Raw genomic sequence first — 25,069 nt, 5'->3', positions numbered from 1 at the left:
AAGCAATGAGCTGGCATCGACTATGACGAGGTATTTGCTCCCGTTGCTCGCTTAGAAACCATAAGATTAATTATTTCTATAGCGACTCAAATGAAATGGAACATCTATCAAATGGATGTTAAATCCGCTTTATAAAACGGCTTTCTCGAAGAAGAAGTTTATATAGAGCAACCTATGGGCTATGAGGTGAAAGGACATGAAAATAAAATTTTAAAGCTAAACAAGGCTTTATATGGTTTAAAACAAGCTCCAAGGGCATGGAATACTAGAATTGATAAATATTTCCAAGAACACCATTTCACTAAATGCCCTCATGAGCATGCCCTTTACACCAAAATGGAGAATGGAGATATTTTGGTTGTTTGCTTGTACGTGGACGATTTGATCTTCACCGGCAACAACCCAAGAATGTTTGAAGAGTTCAAGATAGCAATGGCTCGGGAGTTTGAAATGACGGATATTGGGCTCATGTCATACTATCTTGGAATCGAAGTAAAGCAAAGCAAAGGTGGCATTTTCATCTCCCAAGAAGGCTATGTGAAAGAAGTGCTCGAGAAATTCAACATGGCTAATTGCAAACCAATTAGCGCGCCGGTGGAATGCGGAGTTAAGCTGTCAATGCTTGATGAAGGAGAAAAAGTGGATCCAACATATTTCAAGAGCTTGGTGGGGAGCTTGCGCTACTTGACTTGCACAAGGCCGGACATACTCTTCGGAGTTGGACTGGTTAGCCGATTCATGGAGGAGCCAACTGTGACGCACTTAAAAACGGCAAAGAGGATTCTCCGCTACATAAAAGGTACACTTGATTTCAGCCTATTTTATTCATCATCTAACAACTTTCGGCTTGTTGGATATAGTGATAGTGATTGGGCCGGAGACTTAGATGACCGGAAGAGCACAACCGGTTTTCTATTCTACATTGGTGACACGGCGTTCACTTGGATTTCGAAGAAGCAACCGATTGTCACTCTCTCCACTTGTGAGGCCGAATATGTAGCTGTTGCCTCATGTGTATGTCATGCAATGTGGCTAAGGAGCTTACTAAAGGAGCTTCATTTTGAACCAAAAGAAGCAACAGAGATATTCGTGGACAATCAATCCGCAATAGCACTAGCCAAGAATCCAGTCTTCCATGATCGTAGCAAGCATATAGATACAAGGCATCATTTCATAAGAGAATGCATGGCTAACATGGAGGTCCGAATGACATTCGCAAGATCAGAAGATCAAATTGCCGATATCCTCACCAAGCCACTCAAGTATGAAGTCTTCTCCAAGCTAAGAAATTTTCTCGGAGTTACTAAATCAAGTTTAAGGGGGGATGTTGGAGCATAAACTTAATTTGGTATTTTGGCCCAAGAAAAATAAGTCCAAGACAAGCCCAATAAAGAAGCCCAAATAAAAGATATTTTTGGAGGAGTATAAATATCTTGTTTCTAGAAAACCTAGTTTCTAGAAGAGTTCTAGAATATCCCTAGAAAATATCAAGATATTTGTTGGACCGAGTTTCTAGAAGAGTTCTAGAATATCCCAAGAAAATATCTAGATATTTGTTGTAAGGAAAATGTCGCATGTTTAAATCTAGAAAGATCCTAGATATTATCTTATAAAAAGATATCTAGAACCTTCCATTGGGTACTATAAATATGGAGAGGTTCTAGTCATTTTGTACTATGTCAAAAAAGTTCAAGTTCTAAGTATAATACAAGTACTCTTCTCCTTCAAAAATCTTGTCCAAATCTATACTAGATACCCTCCTCTTCTAACAGTTGGCGGTTATGTTTTTTCCTAGCGTGGCTTGTGCTAATAGGAGGAGCCATGAAAAAAACAAGAGTAGATGGAGATACGTGTTCAAGGATAGCTACATAGTGTTCATTGGAACTTGGATGTGAATGCACCTTCAACAACGAAATGATCAGTTCATGTGTCTCTCTCTCTCTGCATAGTAAATACCAAAGAATACTATTTAAATACCAGTGGAATGCTAGCTATGAATCTCTCCATATAGAAAAATGAATGTTAGTTTTGTACAAAGGACGCAACCGTGGACTAATTCAACGGAAACTTCCCTGTGCAGGTAATATTCCTTAGTTATTGTATTTCCGTTTGACGAAAAAAAATATTCCTAAGTTATTTTCTTTTGATTATATATATATTCAAATATACCTAAATTAAGTCTAGTGATTTGATCCATACAGAAAATATATACGCTTATAAATCACCAATCAAAAGAGGAAAAAAATTTGTCATTGCTCGCCAATTGGAGATTATTACTTCACTGATTAACTGTTACAGGAGAAACTCAGAGTATCTCCCTCTACAAAAAAACACCCTAACCACCTCTCTTCCTTCCCTTCCTCTCCTAGGGTTTTCACCACCCTTGTGCAGTGGCGGGAAGGGAGGGCTTTACCCTTGATGGGTATTTTCCTTCCTCCTTACGGCTTCTATCGCTTTCAATAGCTCCTACTTTTAGTGAGGATTTTCTCTCTCGATCTCAAATAATCTAAGAGTTTCTTCGTGATTTCTCCTCATTTTCTTTCTCTCGGCTTCTCCTTCAATATATTGAGGTGTGGTCTAAATTTCAGCCACGATGGAGCTAATGGTTCTCTAACAAAGGAAGGCAACATTAGTGGCGGTCAATCCGATGGCAAATCAAATCGATTGGTTTGGCGGCCTCCTTGCATGCTTCAGGTGTTAGGTTTTTTTTCAACAAATCGAAGATACAAAGATTAAAAGGAAATGGGGATAGAAGGCATTGCAATCAACGACCTACATCCCAATTATATTAACACCCAGATCGAGGATAATCATATGCCACCCGCTACCAAAGGAGGAAGAAGTTGGCAAGAAACCAACCAAAAAACATAAACAAGAAACATATACGCATATAAATCAATTGTCATTGCTCGCCAATTATAGATTACTTCACTGATTAACTATTAGGGGAGAAACTCAGTCTCCCTCTAAAAAAACCCTACGCACGTCTCTTCCTTCCCCTTCCTCTCCTAGGGTTTTCACCACCCTCGTGCAGTGGCAGGGAAAGGCTTTACCTTTGATGGGTGTTTCCCTTCCTCCTCATTTATGGCTTCTATCCCTTTCAATCAATAAGTCATACTTTTTATTGAGGATTTTCTCTCTCGATCTCAAATCTGAGAGTTTCTTAATGATTTTTCTTCATTTTCTTTCTCTCGGCTTCTTCTTCATCATTGAGGTGCTATTTCAAATTTCAGCCACGGTGGAGGTTATGGTTCAATCTCTAACAAAGGAAGGCAACAACGGTGGCTGTCCAATGGCTAATCAAATCGATTGGCTTGGTAGCCTTGTTGCGCTTCAAGTGTTGGGTTTTTTTTAATCAGTGTGATTGAGTTCTGTATTCTATGTAGAACTGTGAGTAGGGTGCATGGTCCATTCTTTGGCTAGGACAGATAGTAGTGGTTTGGGTATTACCTGGAAGACTAATCTTCTTTGCGGCTTTCTAGTCTTTCGATTAATGATGGATATATGTTATGTTTTAGTGATTATTATCTTATGTACTTGTGTTTCAATCGATGAAGCTCTTGTCATTTTGAAAAGAAAAAAAACTATGTATACACTAGGGTAGAAATGTGTAGAAATTATTGAAATCGATGGTTGACATTTGGTCCTGAAAACCTAACAACGGTTCAAAGTTATCACAAAGAAAGTTGATGAGTTATTTCATATACAAATATCCCATGATTAAGTACTGTGACTCTATCTCCATACATAAAATATGCCTTCCAATTACTGACTACTTTTAGACAAAGTCTTTCATTAGCACAATTTGAGTAGTCAACTTACGTTATCTCTACAATTCTAAGCTTTTAAACAGATCAACTTGCGTTTTCCTGATGTAAAGAATATTTTCGATGACGAAGGATCAAAGGGAAGAGAGATTTTCGACGACTGATGAATTTTTCGGGTATTTGATTGTTTAAATGTATAATCCAATGGCTCCAATCATCATGCAATACAGTGGTGGAATGGAAGAAAATAAAAAATTTATTTCGAGTCACTTGGGGTATTTGGCACGGGTGATATAAATAGCAATTAGTATTGTCCACTACAGAAAATTGACCAATATTAACAACATAAAAAGCACCTAGATATTGTGTTTTGTATTTGATGTTATTTAGACATTTAAATCCTTTAGATTCCCGAATCTTGAAATTTTAAAATCTTGTTGTTCATATAGTTCTGCCCTCCGTTTTGGAAATCTTGGCTCCGCCCTGATTTAGGACTTCTTATTTTATTAATTTGTGATTTATTAGTGATGCTGGTGAGTACTGCGCGCAGGTAAGGGTTATGGCATACTTGTTTACGATATTTACCCTTTTCCTTGCTGAGGTGAAAACTTGAAGTGTGGTCCCGAGTCACCAACTAATTAATAAACTATATATTCCCAAACAAATATTCCCATAGGTTGACTGATCATTATAAGATGACTTTTGGTGGATTAATTACCGCTTTAGAAGAGCTCAAAACCAGATGCTTGTTAGCTTATGTAACAGTAATAATACCTAGAAAATCCAATACCATTGCCAATTGGTAGCTTTGAGAATTTTATTGATCTCACAAAGCTCTCATCACAAACCATGCTTCATCATTCCATCAGATTATACACATACGGTACGTCATGGCTTCATGATACTGTACATAAATCCATTTGATAACTCATGGTATGCAGATCTCAATTAATTCATGGTAATTTTATTTTATTGTCCAGAAGCAGAGAATGAAATTAAAATCATGATAAAACCCCTTATCGACAAGTCACAAAAGATTGATAGTACCCATCGATGTGGTAATGCGTATGTAAGGAGTGGACTTAGTTTGGTCAGGCACGAGCAATCCATATGTCATTCCCCAAATTTGAGAATTTGAGAGCGTTTAGTGCCATATTGGTTGTGAGCTAAAGTCTCATGTGGTATATTAACACCCACTTAGGGCTACATGATACCTTCTTAGGTATACCTTTTCAAGCCAAGTATTTAGGCCGAAAGGGGGTCCATGCAAGGACGGATCAAAGATTGTAGCTTAGTGGGGGCCCATAGTTAATTGTAATGGCAAAAAATTATATTTCTAGTTAACTACAATAAGATCGTACACAATTAGGACATTTGTCTTTTTGGGTTTGGGGTGGCCCATCAGGTGTTTAGTTGGGCCTTGCCCTTGTTTGGACTTTGCCCTTCAGCTCAACCTGCTAGGTGCTTGGGCTTTGTCCATTTTTTTGTTTTTATTCAGCCGTCGGTGGATTCCTGATGCAGGCCAATATTTTAATTATTTAAGAAATATAAGAATTTTAGTTTATTATTTTGCAATTAGTATTTTATTAAGGATCTTTCCGTTTTAGCATAAATTGCCTAGGATATTGGGTTTTTGATAGGCGCGTAATATCGTAGGTATGAGTGCCTAAGTAGGGCGAACTAGCGCATTAGATGCGCGTTTTATTTCATTTTCCATTTGATGCCGTGCTTTGTCTTTATTTGGTGTTTTTATTATTTTCACAAGTAATAAGGCGGATTTAGCACCAAGGTCGGAATGAGTGGCCTCGAGGCCGGTTTGTATGTTGCCGGGGTGTCAAAGCGGAGGTTGCTCAAGCTTGTTTTCAAGAAATTTGGACAAAAACAGAAATAAAAGAAAGTTTGGGGTTAAAAGTGCAAAGTACTTTAAAATTGATTTTATGAGTTGTTATTATACATAGCCCGAGGGAGCTTTGTGTAATTAATGCATGCTTACCCTATATAATGGTTTTAGCAGCAGCTTTTGGAAGTAGGGATTTTTTGACAGAAGAACGGAAGAACGGGGCTAGCTGCCGTGTTACAGTTCTTTTGGGTTCGAACGTTATTTTTTTACAGCTTTCTCTTACGTTGTTTTGTTTCAGATTTTCGTTTCCCTTCAAATTTTCAAAGTTTTGTTCAGATCTTCGTACTCTGGTAATTCATATTAATTTATGTTCTTTATTTAAGTTGTTCGTTGATACTTGTTTATTAATTTATTTCTTTTGCTTATTTCGTATTCGGAAGCATGTTTCAAATTAGGATTTCTTTTATTTCTTGCGCAATGACTAGTGAGTAGTCATATGGGTAGGATCGCGGGGTGATTAGCACACCGTGGCCAATTCGGACACTGCTTTTTTTTTTTCAAACAATAAAACAAATGATTTTAGATTAGAATAATACTTTCCGTAGACGTATCCGGGCATTGTCGGAGCCTATGTGAACGGGAGAATGGGGGTCCAAAACTCATTCTCCGTTGCGCATAGGTAAACGGCGACCATAGAGTCTCGCATCTTACGAGGCATCTTTTTCAATCTAAAATTGAACGTTTTTAAGAACACCGAATGGAACAGGCTAATCCGAACTGGTTACGAGTGCTATGAACCCTACGACCATACCTCCTTTTGATTGTTTGAAAAGAACAATTATTTCCTAGATTTTAGTTAATCCCAATCAAACGACAAGGAAAGGCTACCTAAGAGCCAGTTTAATCAATAACAACTCGAGTTTTTAAGTCAGCACACGTCACCGTCTCTGTGGATTCAACTTCGATCTTACCGGATATTGTGCTACGCCGGTCTCCGCCCTACGCTTGGGGCAACCTATTATTTTAGGACTAGGAAATCGTCAAACATTTTTCTTAATTAGGTTGATTTTATTTCCTCTTTATTGTTTTCTTGCTCTCTAAGACATAGATTTAGTTTTTCCTTATTGAGGTTTCCTTTTTAGTATTTCTAGTTTATTATAAATTCAATTGTAAGCCTTAGGGTTAAGGGAATTGTTTTATGATTTGATTAATGAAAATTGAGAAGTTTTCTCATTATTGTGTGTTCGTAGAGAGAGTATCTCTAGTTTATACGTATTCGTGATTGTCCTTGTTGTGCGTTCTTCTATTTCGACACGCCTCCCTACATCAATTCCAGTTCCATCTCTCCTAACTTGAAGTACCCTATATTTTTTGGATGAGTGTGGATACGATGGCTCGAACCCTTGACATGACAAATGACAGCACAAGAGCGCCACCACTAGGGTAATCAAAGCTTTGGTAACTTGAAGTACCCTTTGTTAAAAAATAATTTAATAAAATTTTATTCCCCATAAAGAAAAAAAAAAAAAAAACCCTCACTCATGTACAAGATATCTTTCTTTCGAAATGGATCCAGCTCCCTCCCCAGGGCCTTCGTATTATTCAAATTCAACGAATTTATAGAATTATGATGGGAGTTGACTTGCAACAAAAGAGACTACATTCTATAAACACCATCACAAGACCATAATTTACTAGAAAATGAATTAACTAACCACAACATGAACAAACAAGATCTCATCTTATTACAAACGATTCAGGCCCAAACAAAGAGCAATCTACTTTCACATTTGACCATTGCATATTTAATTTGCAAAGCAATATTTTGTCTATAGACACTACAAGAAAAATGAGAATTTGTGACGAAATGATGGTGACGAAAGTAGTTTTTGTCTCAAAATATACCTATTTAGTGAGGAAAATATTTTTTTGTCACCAATTAAGAGAGCAAAAAAATTTAAGGTGAGAAAATTTTATTTTGTCACCAAAAACAGTTAATCAGTGACTGAAAAATAAATTTTGTCAGCAAAAGAGTGGACAAAAAAAATATAAGGTGACGAAAAAATAAATTTTGTCACCAATCCGTTTCTTCCACATATACTTGCAACCATTTCGTGACGAAATAATTCCTCACAAAAGGAAATGCTTTGGGTGACAAATTCTTTTTGTCTTCCATTTTAAAGGAGGGATTTAAACAATTAAAAAAAAAAAAAAAAAGAGGCAGAAAATTTTGGCGGGTTCCAGGGGCGGGGAAAAAATTGGGCGTTCATCCCAAAGTTCCCCTTTCATCCGCAATTGCCAATTCAGCGTCAGACCACTCCATGTCTCTCAAACCACTCCATCTCTCTCAGACTGCTCCCCAGCCTCCATCTCTGCAACATTGACTCTCTCTATAGTGTTCTGTCTTCTCTCTCTCTCTCTCTCTCTCTCTCTCTCTCTCTCTCTCTCTCTCTCTATCTTCTCCTCTACGGTCCCCTTCATTACTTTCATCCTAATTTCTTAACTGCATTCCTTTTTTCTTGCAGCGGCGGCATCATCAATCATCAGTTTCCCGACTCAGGTGAGTGCGCTCTCTCTCTCTCTTCGTATCTCTCTATTCCCCTTGATTTTTCTTGATTAGGTTGCAAATTTTTCTTTGGAGAAATAGCAAAGCATGACAGAAATTGAGTGTCTAAAATAGGTAGAATACAGTCGTTTGCTTTTGGGTTTCGGGGGACATTGTCCAAGCCAGGTGAAGTGATGAAGAAAGTAACATATTGCCCATACAGTGTTTGATAATATGCTTGAATGAAATTCCAATCCCCATGCTTGTTGGAAGTAGCCACTCGACTGATGAAGACGTTCTTTTGAGTCGATAACAGGTAGAGTCTAGGAAATTCCTTGCTGGGATTTTTCATTTGACCATGTATTAGTCCAGAATTTAGCAACATTTCCTGCAACACCTTCATGCATAGTCAGTCATGAATAATGTTACCAAGATCAGTGCGTTTGTGGTGTGTGAGAGTTCTTTCTATTTGTAGGCAAACCCTTATTTTTAATGAAAGTTGTAGAAGTACTGAATTCTTTCTTTAAGCACAACAATCAACACTAATGATTAAGCACTTATACGTAAGACCACCGTTACAGAAAACATGGCTGCCTTAGCCATCTTTTAGGCAGCCATCATCATCGCCCTGGGCTCCTTTAAAACCGCTACGAGGGCCTAATTATTACATGACAACTTGACAGGAGTATTATGCAATAAAGCCATAAAGAATACATAACAAAGCCTAACGGATATTGCACAACATAGCCTATAGGAGCACTATGAATCGTGAAACACAGAAGGAACACACGACCCCCATAATTAAGCTCCCAGTAGAAGAAACGATGCCAAATTCTTGTTTTGATATTGGTTGCATTGTTACCTAAATCAATTGATTTCAACCGCTTAGGGCTATGCTACTCTTATTAAAATTTCCATTGCACAAATTCTATTTCACACATATTACTGCATACATTTATGAGCCAACCAGTGTTTGGAGATGGACCTAAGGATATGTGTTTGCTGCATATTTCATCTTAACTCCCATGTCTAGGGCATATGGGAGACACGAGAAAATGAGCGTATTTCTTAATTTATCTATATTACTTTCTCCGATTGTCTCAATGCTAGGTTTGTGGAAAAATTCGAATTTACTATGGTGTTTTCCTTAGCTCCACCCTGGGCCCTTAGGTGTAGCAAGTGAGGAACTTCAGAACCAACGTAGGTAGAGTTCTGGTCAAGGAAAAGGCTGAGACATGGAGCTGGATCAGTCAGCAAAATCTGTGATCAGTGGTATCTTCTTTTCAAGTAGCACATGTGTTTTTTATACTTGTTTGATACTGGTGCTTCTCAGTCTTTTATAACAGCTTCCTTTTTGTTTTATCAATTTAGGAAACGAAGTTAGATACTTTAGAGGTGCCACCTAGTATTGAGTCACCTTTGGGTAGTAGAACCTTCGGAGATTGGATATGCCCCTCCTGCTCTAAGAGATGTGTGGTCTTCAACTGGTACTCGACCAAATTAAGGATCATGGTTGCGTTCTAGGCTCACTTTCTAGCTAAGTTCATGGAATTTTGGTGGGTTAGCCCATTGTTTAGCTACACTAGCCGTGGAAGTAGTAGTATTTGCACTTGGGAAGCTAGGTTTGCATTGTCCTTATCCCCTCTAGTTCTGTCAGACTCAAGCCCTGGCCATTCAGAATCAACAAGGCATCTCTGACTTCTAATTTGTCACTTAAGGCCTCCACTCTCATCATTTTAATTCTGTTAAACAAGGCCCATCACATACTTTATCGAGTCCTGCTCTCAAATTTTTTGTCTGTTAGTAGGCTATATTCTAAATCAACAAGTACACGTTACTTTGCCTAAAATCCTATATGCCAATTTTTTGTGTAGAAGGAGCTCGGAACTCTAAATTTCAGTAACACCACCCACAGTGATAAGTGGATCATTTATAACAGAACAATAGAACAATTGTACTAGGTTGCATGTGAACAAAGAGGGATCGGTAGTACTCTGTTTGAAGTCACGGTTCTGAAGGAGATCGTTGTAGGCTCTACAAAGCCTCTTTCAGCTTGTAAGCCAAGCGTTCGACTCATTGTTGTGGATACTATGGGGAGTTGAATTTTTATGTAAACTTTCTTGGGTGGTGTGCCAAAAAGGAATTGTTCAAATCGGTTTGAAATAGACGTCAACTTCAGTAGAGACCAAACCCCAAAGCCTAAACATCTCGCAACAGTTACAAAACTCTCCTTGTAAGTGTGAATCCCTTGTTTATATATGTATTACCACTTCAACAACTATCACTTTTCATAGCTTAAGTTTTTGGGAAGGCTATAAAAGGGTAGCAATTATCGCATTTTTCTATGTTCAAGCAAAGGAACCACACAGAAGGATTTTATACAGGCATAATTGGAAGCAAATAGTATGTATACAAGCGGCGGGCTCCAATGGGAGTTCTAAGTTAATTCACTTCAATAAGCTAGATACAACCATAACGGCATAAAAGCTGACTCTTTATGTAGACTTTCTGTAAAGTCCCTCTCTTTCCTTAGAATCAGTCTGCTGATCATTGATCTCAGCGCTGTATTATATGGATATGATACTCTCTTAAGTTGTGGTGTGGTGGTTTGATGGCATTGAAATCAAGAGTTTGGTGGTCTCCTTTGGTGAAGTTTAACTATAGTCTGCTATTTCATTTGGCACCTCTGACTGGTCCTTCGAGTGTCCATAGAGTGTCATGAAAGTTTCCTGGCGTATTTAGAGCATTTTTTTGAATGGGCAGTGGTTAACAGATCCTTTGCATAGCATGTTTGATTGAATACTATTACTATTTGGATAATATATTGGTCTTTTAAGTTATGGAAGGCTCTCTAATTTAACTAGCGCTGTGTTTTACTTCTTGAAGAAAACTTTCATGCAAAACACATGTAGAAACATATTTTTATCATTTCCTCCAGCGTGCCATTTCCTACAGTTTTGGACAATCGCTTTGTCATCATATCAGCATTGTATCTTTGCTACTTTGGTGTTAGAAATGTAAGGGTCTCTTGCAGCTCTTGCCTAGAGTCAGTTGTGTCGTCGGGTGGGGGAGCACAAGCTACACAACACAGACAGACCCTTCCTTTCTATTTCCCAGGCCATAAAACCACTTGGATCCTGTGCTGCAAACCAGAGCCATCACCACCCAAACCCTGCATCTATGCTTAGGATTTTTTTGCCTTCGGTGCAAGATATTTTGATTAACAGCTGAGATGGGGCAATTTTTGTCAGTATAAGTTTTAAGTATTGAAAATGTGCTGAATACGCGTTTGTCATAACACTTCCGCATAACGTAGTCAGAAATCAGGGGACATGTGCTGAGAGTGAATATGTGGGACCTGTGCTGAACACAAATGAACTTACTGTTGTTTTACTATTTGTTGTGAAGGTTCCTTGTTTTCTAGATGGAGTTTTACGGTTCTTGCAATTTACAAGTATTCTCTTATTTTTGCTAAATGGATGTCAAGCGTGGTGTACAGATGCAAATCTGATAGCCTTTATTTTCTTTCGTATCAGTTTGCAAGCTTTCTGCATTGCATTATTTGCATTTGATCTCGCATACATGCCTGGAAATCTGAATGTGTTTGCCACTATCTTCTGTAGATCTTTCCCATGTCCTTTTTTCGTTGGTTTATAGATCTGTTGTCTACTGCTTTCATTCCCTGGTATATAAAACTTATTGCTCTTTATCACCATAAGTTCATCATATATCTACTACTTTGTGGCTCTCTGAGTTGTATAATCTATGTGACTCCCTTAGTGTAGGTTATGTCCTTCCCACAAGTGCAATGAGGTAGGATTATTGGGTGTCTTTTCTTTTTCTTTTTTGATTGATGACAACTATTAGGAAAAAAAACTCAAACATGGAGAAGCAAAACTAATGGAACAAGATAAAGCTATATGCTTAAGGGGATTAGGAGACTGTATAGGAATTGTGTTGGAGTGTATGTTGAAGTATATATCTACTACCACTTGAAAAGACGGAAGACTTCAACATGTTTTCCAACTTGTCATTCAAAAACTGCTCTTCAATAAAGTGGTCATGTCTTTAGTGTCCTGCTTCAGAATTTTACTCCATTGAAGACTTAGTCACAGTCAAACTATATACTTCCGTTAATCAGGTTACTCTAAAATTATTAGATTGAACTTCGTACTATGCCTTAGCTTCTTAATGAGGTCTACTCTAATATTTTTGTTTGTTCAAATCTATCCAATCCAAAGACCTTATTCATGGTAAGCAACATTAATTATTATGTGATGCATGACATGACATTAATTTGATTACTTAAATCTTACTTGCATTTACTATCAGACATGGACAAAACTTGGATGAAAATGGGCATGACAGCAGATGGAAGAATTAGTCAGTTGTATTATAATGGTGTTACTTCGTTTATTCAATTTGCAAGAGCGGTTATTGATGCACAAGGCTATATTCCGTGTCCGTGTCTAAAGTGTGTAAACTTTTACCGGAAAAGTCCAGAAGTTGTGCGAATTCATTTGATTCAACATGGGATTATGCAAAGTTACACTATCTGGCATGAGCATGGAGAACCCCGTGAATTAGATGATGTTCGGCATCATGAAATGAGAGATGGTGATCTAGGTGGTATGGATGCTTTGGTGGAAGATCGAATAAGAGGGGAACCAATAGATGCGACCCAACATGAGGAAGTGCAGAACTTTGATAAACTTTTGAATGATTCCCAGCGCGAGATATACCCAGGTAGCAAAAATTATACTCTGTTGAAGTTTGTTATTGAGGTATTTAATATGAAGGTAACAAACCATTGGACCAATAAATCGCTTGATATGTTCTTGAAGTTCCAGATTAATCTTTTACCAGAAGGTAATTTAGTTCCCAAGAACACATACGAGGCAAGGAAGTTATTGTCTGGCTTAGGCTTGTCATACGAGCTCATCGATGCCTGCATAAATGATTGTATACTCTTTAGGAATGAAAATGCAGCATTGGATAGATGTCCAAAGTGCAATGTGTCGAGGTACAAGATCAATTGTGCTAGGGGAAAGAAGATTGCGCGTAAGATTTTGCGTTACTTCCCTTTGACACCAAGATTAAAACGGTTGTTCATGTCTAGAGCGATAGCCGAGGCCATGAGATGGCACATGAATAATCCTACTGATGGTGAGGAATCCGGGCATCCAGCCCACAGTGATGAGTGGAAGGAGTTTGATGTTAAGCATCCTGAGTTTGCTTGTGAGGCTCGCAATGTGAGACTAGGAATAGCAACTGATGGGTTCAACCCTTTCGGTAACATGAGCAACTCTTATAGCATGTGGCCTGTCATTCTTATTCCATACAACCTGCCACCATGGTTGGTTATGAAAGATTCGTTCTTCATGCTGACATTGCTTATTCCAGGGGATAAACAACCCGGGATCGATATCGATGTTTATTTGAGACCTTTGGTTGATGAGTTGAAGGAGTTGTGGCACACTGGTACATTAACTTATGACGCAGCAAGTTGTGAATGGTTCCAAATGCGTGCAGCTTTTTGGTGGACACTACATGATTGGCCAGCATTGGGTGACATCTCAGGGTGGAGAACAAAGGGCCATTATTCTTGTTATACTTGCAACGATGAACCATATTTTGAGTCATTGAGAAGTAAGACTGCGTACACAAATCATCGAGCCTACTTGCCGGAAGATCATGCAGAACGGAGAAAAAGGCTGGCCTATAATGGTAAGCCCGAGAATCGGAAGAGGTCCTTAGAGTTGCCGGTGGAAAAGATACAAGAGCAATTGAACAATGTAAGGGGGGTCATCTTCGGAAAGAATCCAGCAAATAAGAAAAGGAAACGTCACAAACCGAATTGGACAAAGAGAAGTATTTTGTATGAACTAACGTATGTGGAGGATAGGAAACTTCTACACAACATTGATGTCATGCATTGTGAGAAAAATTTTAGTGAAAATATTGTTGGAACAATGTTGGGCATTGATGGAAAGAATAAGGACACGGACAAGGCGCGAAAGGATTTGGAAGATAAGGGCATACGAAAAGATCTGTGGTTGACACAACGTCCCGACGGATCATATGTCAAACCTTGTGCGAGCTTTGCGCTAACCCCTAATGAGAGGGAGGCTTTCTTTGAATTCTTTAAATCGGTCAAGTATCCAGATGGCTATGCAGCAAACATATCAAGGTCCTTGAATTCAACTAATGGTAGACTAACTGGCCTAAAAAGTCATGACTACCATATACTTATACAACAGATTCTTCCAATTGGGATGCGTGGTTTTGTGGATAAGGAAATTAGTACAACATTATTTGAGTTGGGTAGTTTCTTCCAAGACCTTTGTTCTAAGACATTGAGACGTAGTGAATTAGAGAAATTAGAAGAACGTATAGTGCTCATACTATGCAAGCTTGAAAAGATCTTTCCTCCCGCCTTCTTTGACGTGATGGTCCACTTAGCTGTTCACTTACCACGTGAAGCCATACTTGGAGGACCAGTACATTATCGGTGGATGTACCCAATAGAAAGGTAATTGTAACAAACATAATTATTGATTGAAAAGGGTCATTGTTTTACATGTTTAATCTTACTCTTAACTGGTCTTGAAGGTTCCTTGGAACTCTGAAACAGTTTGTTTCTAATCGAGCTCGACCAGAAGGTTCGATTGCAGAGGCTTACATTGTCAAGGAGTGCATTACTTTTTGCTCGATGTATCTTGATGAGGTTGAAACCGTGCATAATCGAACTCAACGAAATGAAGACTTTGGCGAACGTCGTATAGGGTACACAGTATTCACAGAGACAGCTCGTCCTTTTGGGCTAGTCACAAGGAATGGCGAGATGTCACAAGAACTCCGTGACGTAGCTCATTGGTTCATTTTGTTAAATAGCCCTGAGATAGAGGAGTATCTAGAGTACGTAGTTGACTTTTTTTAGTGGCTTTGATGACAATGATAGTATTTCAGCAATTAATGACATTCTTTTTTGAATAGGGAACACAAAAAATTGTTGCATGTTCCAAATGGACAAAACATAACCAGTGTGCAACGAAAAGTCTTTCCCAAGTGGTTCAAAGAGAAGGTAAGATACTTGAAATTCTTTTAGAGATGCTAGTCATTGGTATTAAACGAACCATAATTTAGTTAGCATAACTAACTTTTTCATGATTATATATATTACTTTAGGTAAATCGGTTGAGGGCTAACAAGTCAATAGAGGCGACTAATGAACTATGGTCATTAGCAAATGGTCCCAATTTGCTAGTGAAGGAGCACTACGGTTGCATAACTAATGGGTTAAGGTTCCGTACGAGAGAAGTAGATGACCGCCGTAGGAGTCAAAATAGTGGCGTGCTTGCTCATGGAGACCACGAGGGGAAGATGCACAAGTATTATGGTCACTTGGTCAAAGTTTGGGAATTCGAGTACATGTGTGAGAATACAGTCCTTTTGTTTCAATGTGAGTGGTACAACACCGGCAACACAGGTCGAAATGGCACTATACGAACTGATCAATACTGCACAAGTATTAATGTCAAGAGTCGGTGGTGTCAATCTGATCCATTCATCTTGCCTAGCCAAGCAAAGCAAGTTTTCTACCTAAATGATACAAAATGGGGCGAACCTTGGCAAGTTGTGCAGTTGGTCAAGCAAAGGGGTGTGTTTGATTTACCAGAGGTGGGAGACGGTGAACCACTGGATTCTCCAGAATGTACCGATGCCTTCCAACAAGAAAGGATGACCTCAGGAGTGCCAATTGACATTGAAGGTAATATTCGATTCCGTAGGGAAGACGCTGAAGTTGAGGTTATTGCTGGAGTTGGGCCATTACATGAAACAACTGAAAACCTAACAGATGACGAAGTTGATGAAGAGCATGAAATAATAGGAGAGGATATAAATGATGAAGCTGGTGAAGACGATGAAATATCCGATGCTGATATGGATCCTGATATGGATTATGACGCGTAGTTCTTTTTTTTTGGGTAGATATATGTACTTCTTCTAAGCATTGTATGTGGATCCTTATATGTATTTTACATGTGTTTAGTTTTTGAAGTTATGGGTTTTCATTAGATATTTTGTTTTACACTGCTCTTAATTTGCATTACTTTTAAACTGTGTTGTTTATTTATAGTTCATCGTCACGCAGAAATGTCTAGAGGAGAAAAAGTGTCTACCAAAAAAAAACAAGGAAAAGTAATGCTCCAGCCTAATTTTCTAGCAACTCATTACAAAACACATTATGAGAGGATAAGAGATGAGAAAGTAAAGAGGAACAATGAGGTATTGGAATCTCTTGGGGTTATGAAAATTGCAACATCTATGATGGGATCAGCTCGGCACCAGTGTGCTAATGATAATGGGAAGCGTGGTAGGGCTTATCAGGTGGACGACCCTGACTATATGCTATCAAATGATGAGGATGGTCATGGCTATAACAGTGAGTCTAATGACTCTTTCGAGCAAGAGGTAATAATGTATCTTCTTCTTTTTTTAATCTTTTCTTCTCGTACTTTTTCTATTGTCTTCTCGTATGAATGAAGTGCAATATGTATTAATGCTGGTGCATTTTGTGTTCTATTATTATAGGACATAGAGACACCACCAGGTGGTCTACCAGCACAATCACATACAGAGCCACAATGTGGTGCAACTCTGATCTCCGAGAGGGTCACCCGATCAACACCTCATCCCAGCATGGAAAGCCAAGCCTCACTGCCTCCCATTGCTCAGCCACAAAATGACGTGCTACCTGAGAACAATGGCGGTGAGTAATGTAATATATGGTTTATTTTTACAGTTACGTTATCTTGTTTTATGTAGTCTAAGTAAAATTATGACTGGCGCACTTTTTGTGGAAAAAAAGAACAATTGACTGATAACCTTACGAAAAAGAAGAAGTAATGTGATAGCTGGCTGTGTACCAACGGTTTCATTCTTTGATTGTTTCTATGCATGGCTATGATAGTTGTATCATACTTACCATCATATCACTTGATCATACCTGAGGGGTTTTTGGTTTTCATTGGTGGGCATTTGCAATGTGATGACCCCAAAGGTTTGTGCTCAGGACATTTCTGCACCTGCTATTACTTTAACTTCTAGTCAATTCCATTGTTAGCATATATGTTCTTGTGTGCTATTGGAAAGTGCATGTGCTTGTGTCCCAAGTATATGATACTTGAATGTGCTGGATCTTTCTACTAATACTGTGTATATTAGCTGTTTTGGTAGCTGTTATTGTAACTGGACTCATTGAGCATATTCAGATCTGCTAGTCTTTGCTTGGCTGCTTTGAAAGACTCTAGTTGTACATAGCTCTTTTCTTTTAGCTGCTTTGAATGACTCTTACTGCTGATGCTTACTGCTATTTGCTGTTTGCTATACATAATTGTTTGCTTCTATATTCTGATGCTTACTGCTGCTGTTGTTGTTGTTTGTTGCTCAAATAGTGTTGCTGCTGATGTTCCATCCATTTGCAAATGGATTGTTCGAACTGGTACCAGCTATCAGTTACTACCATTTACTGCCATCTCTTTTGTAAATGCTTAAGAGGACTAGGATACAAATAGTGTCCTTTACTGCCAGTTTGTCATAGTGAAGTCCCTGAGTTTTGGTTACTGTTTTCTATTATGGCTGTTGTTTTTCAAGCCAGGGAAAAATACAGTTTCCTACAGCTGCTGCTGCTCTGTTGTGTGAAGCCTACTATTGCTGCTATTCTGTCAAACCAGTAGCAGTGCTGCTGCTGTTCTGTTATCCTATTTTGTTACTGTTACTATGGCATTGTTTTCCTTCCCTCTTACTAGATGGATTGGAAACATCGCATATCATTTAGCCCATGTAGCCATTTGGTGTAAACAATTTTATTTACTCTTGTTTTGTTTTCTTTGTGACAGAAATTAATAGACCTACCCGTGGACCTACGCGAGGCATTGAAGCTCAGGGACTCATTGACAAACAAGGAAAGCTTCCAGTTCCCATTCCACAACTATTTCGTGCGCCGGTAGGAAAGCATGCTGCTCAATTGGCCTCAAGGATTGGTGTCGAGGTTCGCACACATGTGATAGACGTTGGCGTCCCTAGGTGGAAGGCAGTAGATGAGAGTGTTAAAGCACCTATACTTCAGCGCATAATGGTAAACTCTGAGTATTTCCAGCAGTTAATCTTTCATTTGCAGCGCATGTAAACAGAAGGTTAGAGTGATGAAAAGTGAGCACTTTTGTCTGAGTCCTCTTGTTTTAAAACCAAAACTTGATCTGCTTAGGCTGAAGCCCTAGATCATTACTCAGTTGACGCCGCTGGTTATCATCTGGATGCGGGCATTCCTTAAAGAACCTTAAATTCACATCATCCAGAAATCCCATTATTACACACACACAGAGCTTTAGGAATGATCAGATCAATATCGAACGCAACCAAATAAGCTAAAAACTATAAAATATGAAAGCTGTGGTGAAACAGCATTGCCCAAACAAATTTCAAGAAATCCAAGGCAAAGAATGTATCAGTATCATCAAAGTAGTTCTTAGTTTACAAATAAGGTATTAATTATGTAACTTAGGATCAAGTCATTACTAAAATTATCAAATATTGCAGGATAAGTTTGACTTGCAAGGAGATCCAATCGATGTTGAAAAGGCAGTGGCAACACAATGTGGACGGAGGTTGAGCAATCACAACTTCGTTTTGCACAAAAAGTACAAGAAACTTAAAGAAACAAGGGGGGAAGAGTATGCTAGAAACAACCCACCAGCTGGTGTCAATCCAGAGCAGTGGACGAGCTTAGTCACTAAGAAGTGGACAGTTCCAAAATGGCTGGTAATCTTGTTCACCATAGAAATAGTCATGGTTCTTGTTATAGCATCCTAATCTTGGATTTTATTGAAAAACCATATCCTAAACTTGAAACCCTTATAGTTTTCTCTATTGGTTTGTGGTCTTGTAGGAGCGATCAGAAAAAAACACCTCAAACAGGTTCGATTTTCTTCCCTTTTCTAATGCTGCTTTTGTTGCTGCCTTTTTGACTTCATTTCTGCCCTTGTGCCCATGGCACTTACTAAGTAACATCACCAACAGCATTATGGCTGTTTATGGATTACAACTGTAGGATTAGGCCTTCATCATGGCTTTCATCCATGTATGCTCGCAACTATAGGATTATCAGCTTTTTGGTCTCTAATATTGACTGCCAAGCTGTTATATTGTGAACTGTTGCTGCTTCTTTTGAAGAAAAACCTGCCATTTGGTCTCATGGAATGTTATTGGCTTATTGCTGTCAAATTCCTAGATTAATCAGTCTTTAGACATTCAATATGGCTTTGCTACTCTACTGATCTACTTGGGGGAATTCCAGTCATGTCTCCTCTCTAATTCAACTCCAAACTGAGGATAGGTTTACTGATTGAAGTCCAAACCAAGTACTTAACAAAAAAACATAATGCTAGGGATTTGAATTGCATTCATAATGCTAGGAAACACTTCATTCATTCATATAGAACAACATTACTGATAGCTACTCGGCATTTGGACTGGATGTGCCATTTTCAGTACATAGGTGCTTCTCATGGCAATGCTAGGAATTTGCATTTCGAACGACATTACAATACTTATAAAACATGGCCATACAAATGACAAGCAAAGACAATACAAGTAGCTGCTGGTGCCATTCTTTTCGACGAGATAGTGTTGAGAGATTCACCAACTCCTCAATTCTCTTGATTGCTTCTTGGTTCTGTGTGGACAATTGTTGCACCTCTCCACTTAGCTTTTGTACAAAGTTCATCAATGAGTCAATTTCCTCTCATTTTCTACTATATACCTCTTCAATTCTACATTTTCCTCTTCAAATTTCTGCATTTTTTCCTTCAATTCTGCAATGCTACTGCTGTTCCTGTGTTGCTATTAGCTGGCTTCTATTTAGTACTTAGAAGTTTGCTATTGCTGTTTGCTAGCTGCTATGTAGCCCTCTGGAGTAATCAATATGTTGCTATTCAAGAAATGAGGTTTAGCTTCTGAGAGGACTAAACATGTTGCTATTCGAGATTCTTCATCATCATAGCTAGCTCCATTAGGACTCATGCAAACTTCATATACTTGGCTTCTAATTGTTTTCCTGATTATACTTGGGTTCAATTCCACTGCTAGTTCAATACCTGCCAACTGACAAATTAAGTCTGAAATTTCCATTGGATTCAATCACAACTGGGCTATTTTATGTTTAATCGATATCTTCTAGGCATTTATATTTTATATTCCGATAACAACTGGGCTAATTCAATAGCTTCTTCTCTTCGTAACTCATTTTCTATTTTATCGATATGTTTCTTTTGCCAATACAAAAAATAAAAAACAGGTCTTGGTCTAAGACAAAACATAGATGTGGATCAAAGTCACTCCCAGTTAGGGTTGCCGCTGCGGTGCGTTTTCTATTATATTGGCCTTCACTTTTTTTTTTTTACAATATGAACATGCTTTATTAACTCATTTGATGAGAACATATTATATCAGATGCACGATAATGGAGGTGTTGTGCCCGCGGTAACAGAGATGTACAAGGATACCCACTTCAATAAGGACACACAAAAATGGATCTCTTCAGAATCCGAAGTTCTCTATGTACGTGTATCAAGTACTTTTGTGGTGTACTAGTGTCTTCTAAATTATTAGAACTTGTCTATACTAAATTGTCAGAACTTAAATTTGGCATTTACTTTAAAATGACAGGATAAGATGGTACAAATAGAGACTGAACATAATGCGCAGGAAGGTGCAATCCCGATTACGCAAGAGGAGCTCTCCGTTAAAGGACTCAAGGCAAAGTCAGGCTATGTGAAGGGACTTGGCATTAGGCCTTCCTCCTCTATTAGGACTGTGAACAGGGAGTATGTAACACACCTCGAGGGAAAGGTGCAAGAGCAAGCTGAAAAAATTCAGGAGCAAGCGGAAGGAATTGAAGCAGCAAACAATAAGATAGAGGAACAGGGGAAGACTTTGGCTAGTGTTATGGCGTTTCTTAAACAACAAGGATTCACCGGTTAACAACTTGCTGGTTAGTACATCATGCTTTCCCTATTTATATATATATATATATTGTCTAAGTTAAGTTTTATAGCCAAAACCACTTACAAAGGCACAGGGGCACTGCATATTTGTGAGACTCCATGACAATCCCCCATTTATGAAGCCTATCTAGAGTGGATAACCTGCCTAATACAACCAACCATTGAATGATAGACCATCTAGGCACTGCATATTTAAACCATACCACTTTGACCCATCTAACTTGAGGAGCCTGTCTTCTAATAGAAGACCAAGCAGATAATGGAGGTGAGTTTGTTAATCATTTTCTACTCCATCTTTTTCTTGACAAGTGGAGTTATTAATCAAACTATATGTCCACATACCCCTGAACAGAATGGGGTTGTGGAAAGAAAGCATAGACATTTGATTGAAACCACTATTGCTCTCTTATTACAAGGTCATTTACCTATTGTGTTTTGGCTAGAAGCTCTTACGTACCACTGTTGTTTACCTGGCCAATAGGTTACCTCATTCCTCCTTACAATTCAGGTTCCCTTTGTTCTTCTTTTTCAAAGCCAACTAAACTATATGATCTTATAACCTTTTGGTGGTTGTTGTTATCCTTGGTTGAAACCATATGCTGTCATAAACTGATTCCTAAATCTAAACCATGCATTTTCCTAGGATATTGTGATCATACTAAAGGGTACAAGTGCTATGACCTTGTGCTTAAAAAGATTTACATATCCAGACATGTCAAATTCATAGAAAGTGAATTTCCCTACTCTGTACATCATTTTCTTCGTCTAACTATGTCTCTGATTCAGTTAAGTTTATTGTCCCTTTAACATCTTTTGAAGATATTGTAATCTCTTTTCCCTCTTCCTCAGTGTCTCTTTCTAATTCTTCTTCTATTCCCTTGTCTGTTCCTGTTTCTCTTTCTTCTCCTATTTCTCAACCTCATTTACATGTCTCATATCCTATTTCTTCATTACATTCGGACACTCATGTGATTGCTCAGACTCCTTCTCCTGCAGATTCTATCTCTGCTTCCCCAGTTTTGTCTCCAGACCAAGTTTTAGGAGCCTGTCCTCCTAGGTTACCTTCTTCTTCTTCCATTCCTCTCATTCAACATACCATGGTCACTAGGTCTAAATATGGCATGCACAAACCTAAACACAGTTTAACTGCTGTTGTGAGTGAGCTTGTTCCAACTGTAGAACCTAGATATTTTCTGAAGCTATTAAGCATCCTCAGTGGCAAACAACTATGGCAGAAGAATACCAAGCCTTAGTAAAGCAGGGCACATGGTCATTAGTTTATCCACTCTCAGGAGAAAACATTATAGGATGCCAGTGGATTTTTAAAATCCAACATCACTCAGATGAAAGTGCAGCTAAATACAAGGCAAGGCTAGTGGCAAATGGAAATTAACAAGAAGGTTTGGATTTCACAAAGACTTTTAGCCCTGTCATTAAGCAACCGACTGTGAGAGTGGTGCTTAGCTTAGCTGTGCATCATAATTGGGACATTAAACAACTAAATGTTTCTAATGCCTTTTTACATGGTATTATAGAAGAAGTATATATGAAACAACCTCAAGGTTACAGAAATGAGGCCTTTCCTAATCATGTTTCTAGACTCAACAAAGCCTTAATTGTATGGCTTAAGACAAGCTCCTAGGGCTTGGTTCTCTCTCTTTTATGGGTTTCTCATTAAGCAGGGGCTCACCAACAGCAAAGCAGACTCCTCTTTATTTACTCTTAAAATTGATCAAGGTCTTACACTTGTTCTTGTTTATGTGGATGATATTCTAATCACAGGTAGTGATACTCAGTATATTACTCAGTTGATTGCTACACTTCATACAAGATTTGTCATGAAAGATTTAGGTTCATTGAGTTATTTTTTGGGTATAAAGGTTCAAAAACTTGCTTCAAGTATACTTCTTTCTCAAACTAAGTATGCTATTGCAAAATTGACTGGCTGCTTGAAGAACACACACGGCAGCTTACACTTGGAAATTGACTAGCTGGAATTGCAAAAATGATGCACGCAGCTTGTATAGTCTTGTGGAACCTAGATACAGCAGCCAAAAGGGCTCTGATACAGCAGCAGTTTGCTGCCATTATAGTAACAGCCAGTAGCAACCAGGATGCAGTAGTAGTAGCGAAGCAGAACAGTAGCAGGCTGCCACTACTGGACAGCAGCAGGCAGGCTAGCAATGAGAATGAGCATGATACACCACATGAGCAGTCAAAAACAAGCTAGGAAATCAAAACATAACTAGGGACATGCCCTCTAGAAAGGCTTAAACAACCCAAGGGACAACCCCCCAAGGGTAGGTACAAACAATAGGACAACCCCCAAGCTCACAACTACTTAACATATAGCTTGATACCTTATACAACATAAAGACTGCCATCACAGTCAGCACTTTCAATGAATGATCAGCTAGACCAACAAAGCACCAGTGGTACTCTATGTTAAACCCTTGCTGCACTACACACAGGAGTAGCAGTGAAGCATAGGCAGAAGAGGGTACCTGCTCCACTTGAAAACCAACACAATTGAGCTATATTGAGCAACTACAATTGAGCTATAGAGACAGCAAACAATCTATCTGAGATGCACTCAAGCCATCTTAAACAAACCCTAGTGGACTGACATGCACCACATTGTTGCCACTACAATGATTACAGCCATTACCTAACATGACATACAAAAGTTGTAGATTACATCCATTACCCAACAGCTCAACTATAAGAGAAAGAGATAAAGTAACAGAATAAACAAGACAATATCAATTCCCTTTTGCATTTTGGTGCTCATGTTTGTTGTTGCTGCTCTTAATTTTTTAGATTGCTGGGCTGATCTTTACTGATGGTTTTTGGCTGTTTTTTGTGTTCCAACTCACTTGGCACCCACACAACACACACCAGTAATGAAATCCACGCCTTTAGAGGACACAACACACCTTTAGTGGACGCAACACACACAACTCACACCAACACACACCTTTAGTGGACACAACACACCTAACACATAACCAAAATACTTTGTGTGTGCAAATTGAATACGCATAAGGTGTACTGTGCAGATTGTTAAGTTTCCATAATGTTTTGTGTTCTATTGACATCATAACCAAAATACTTTATCCTACTTTTTATGTGCAGATTGAATACACATAAGGTTTGTAGGGGGGAAGATGGTATATAGACGTTCTTCTATGAAGACTTTTTGTTTGGATATATGAAGACTCCTTTTTGGGATGAAGGTCCGAGTCTTCTTTTTTGGATGTATGCTTCTATGAAGACTCCTTTTTGGGATGAAGGTCCGAGTCTTCTTTTCTGGATATATGCTTCTATGAAGACTCCTTTTTTGGATGAAGTTCCGAGTCTTCTTTTTTCATTTTAATGATGCTACAGAACTATGATGAACATATATGGTATGGTCTACCTTTCATGTTTTTGTCATGGGAATATTGATGCTTTAGATCCTATGGTTGAATGGACATTAATTTGGTATAGAATACATAGTTTTTGTGGTTAATGGATATCTAGTTTGGCACATGATTATAATGGTTTACAAAGATGTATTGGCTATTATGGTGTAACTTATAGTTCATTTATTTGGCTGAGTATTGAATTCCAAAATGAATAGGATGATATTGTCTTGTAGGAAGAGTGTTAGTGACAATTTATTTTGTCACTTTATTTCCTATACACATATTTAAGGTGACAATTTTTTTTTATCACCAAAGATGTTTCTCTCATCAACTTTTTAATGACTATATCTTTCGTCACTAATTGGAAATTTTACGTGACAAAATATTTTGTCACAATTATTATTTTTAATTAATTTCTTTGGTGACGAAACTTTTTTTGTCAC

General features: G+C 38.4%; 2 protein-coding genes, 1 long non-coding RNA gene and 1 pseudogene across 4 annotated transcripts in view; 3 read left to right on the top strand and 1 right to left on the bottom strand.

Annotated features, from left to right (window-relative positions):
- The window catches only part of LOC131321769 (uncharacterized mitochondrial protein AtMg00810-like), a 1,696-nt gene extending 308 nt beyond the window's left edge, over positions 1-1,388 (top strand). Inside the window, exon 1 of the mRNA XM_058352719.1 lies at positions 1-1,388. This exon is cut by the window's left edge and continues 308 nt beyond it. Within this exon, the coding sequence (XP_058208702.1) occupies positions 175-1,338 (1,164 nt within the window). The 5' untranslated portion in view covers positions 1-174 and the 3' untranslated portion in view covers positions 1,339-1,388.
- LOC131323670 (uncharacterized) overlaps positions 1-25,069 on the bottom strand; it is a 105,631-nt pseudogene that overhangs the window by 27,658 nt on the left and 52,904 nt on the right.
- Positions 7,654-16,529, top strand: LOC131321771 (uncharacterized). The gene is made up of 3 exons (XR_009198622.1): positions 7,654-8,004; positions 8,133-8,167; positions 16,308-16,529. It is a non-coding gene; the product is annotated as an uncharacterized LOC131321771 (long non-coding RNA).
- On the top strand, positions 16,548-24,794 carry LOC131321768 (uncharacterized). 2 transcript variants are annotated; one of them, XM_058352717.1, is made up of 9 exons: positions 16,548-16,627; positions 16,748-16,925; positions 18,055-18,293; positions 18,755-18,976; positions 19,104-19,132; positions 20,511-20,574; positions 20,666-20,773; positions 20,882-21,206; positions 24,355-24,794. In XM_058352717.1, the coding sequence occupies exons 1-8, from the start codon at positions 16,562-16,564 to the stop codon at positions 21,194-21,196; spliced, it is 1,221 nt and encodes a 406-aa protein (XP_058208700.1). In that variant the 5' UTR covers positions 16,548-16,561; the 3' UTR covers positions 21,197-21,206; positions 24,355-24,794. The 2 variants fall into 2 exon arrangements, with proteins under 2 accessions (XP_058208700.1, XP_058208701.1); XM_058352718.1 differs by having other exon boundaries at positions 16,601-16,627; positions 16,755-16,925.

The sequence above is a fragment of the Rhododendron vialii genome, chromosome 4a, assembly GCF_030253575.1.
Source record: "Rhododendron vialii isolate Sample 1 chromosome 4a, ASM3025357v1".
NCBI classification, from domain to species: domain Eukaryota; kingdom Viridiplantae; phylum Streptophyta; class Magnoliopsida; order Ericales; family Ericaceae; genus Rhododendron; species Rhododendron vialii.
Note: the sequence above shows the minus strand (reverse complement) of the source record. Positions and strands in the feature narration are given on the sequence as shown.

Coding starts and splice junctions, on each gene's coding strand:
- LOC131321768 (XM_058352717.1), top strand. CDS start 16,562: ATGCTATCAAATGATGAGGATGGTCATGGCTATAACAGTGAGTCTAAT. Junction 16,926..18,054: donor GCTACCTGAGAACAATGGCG/GTGAGTAATGTA, acceptor TCTTTGTGACAG/AAATTAATAGACCTACCCGT. Junction 18,977..19,103: donor GGACAGTTCCAAAATGGCTG/GTAATCTTGTTC, acceptor GTGGTCTTGTAG/GAGCGATCAGAAAAAAACAC.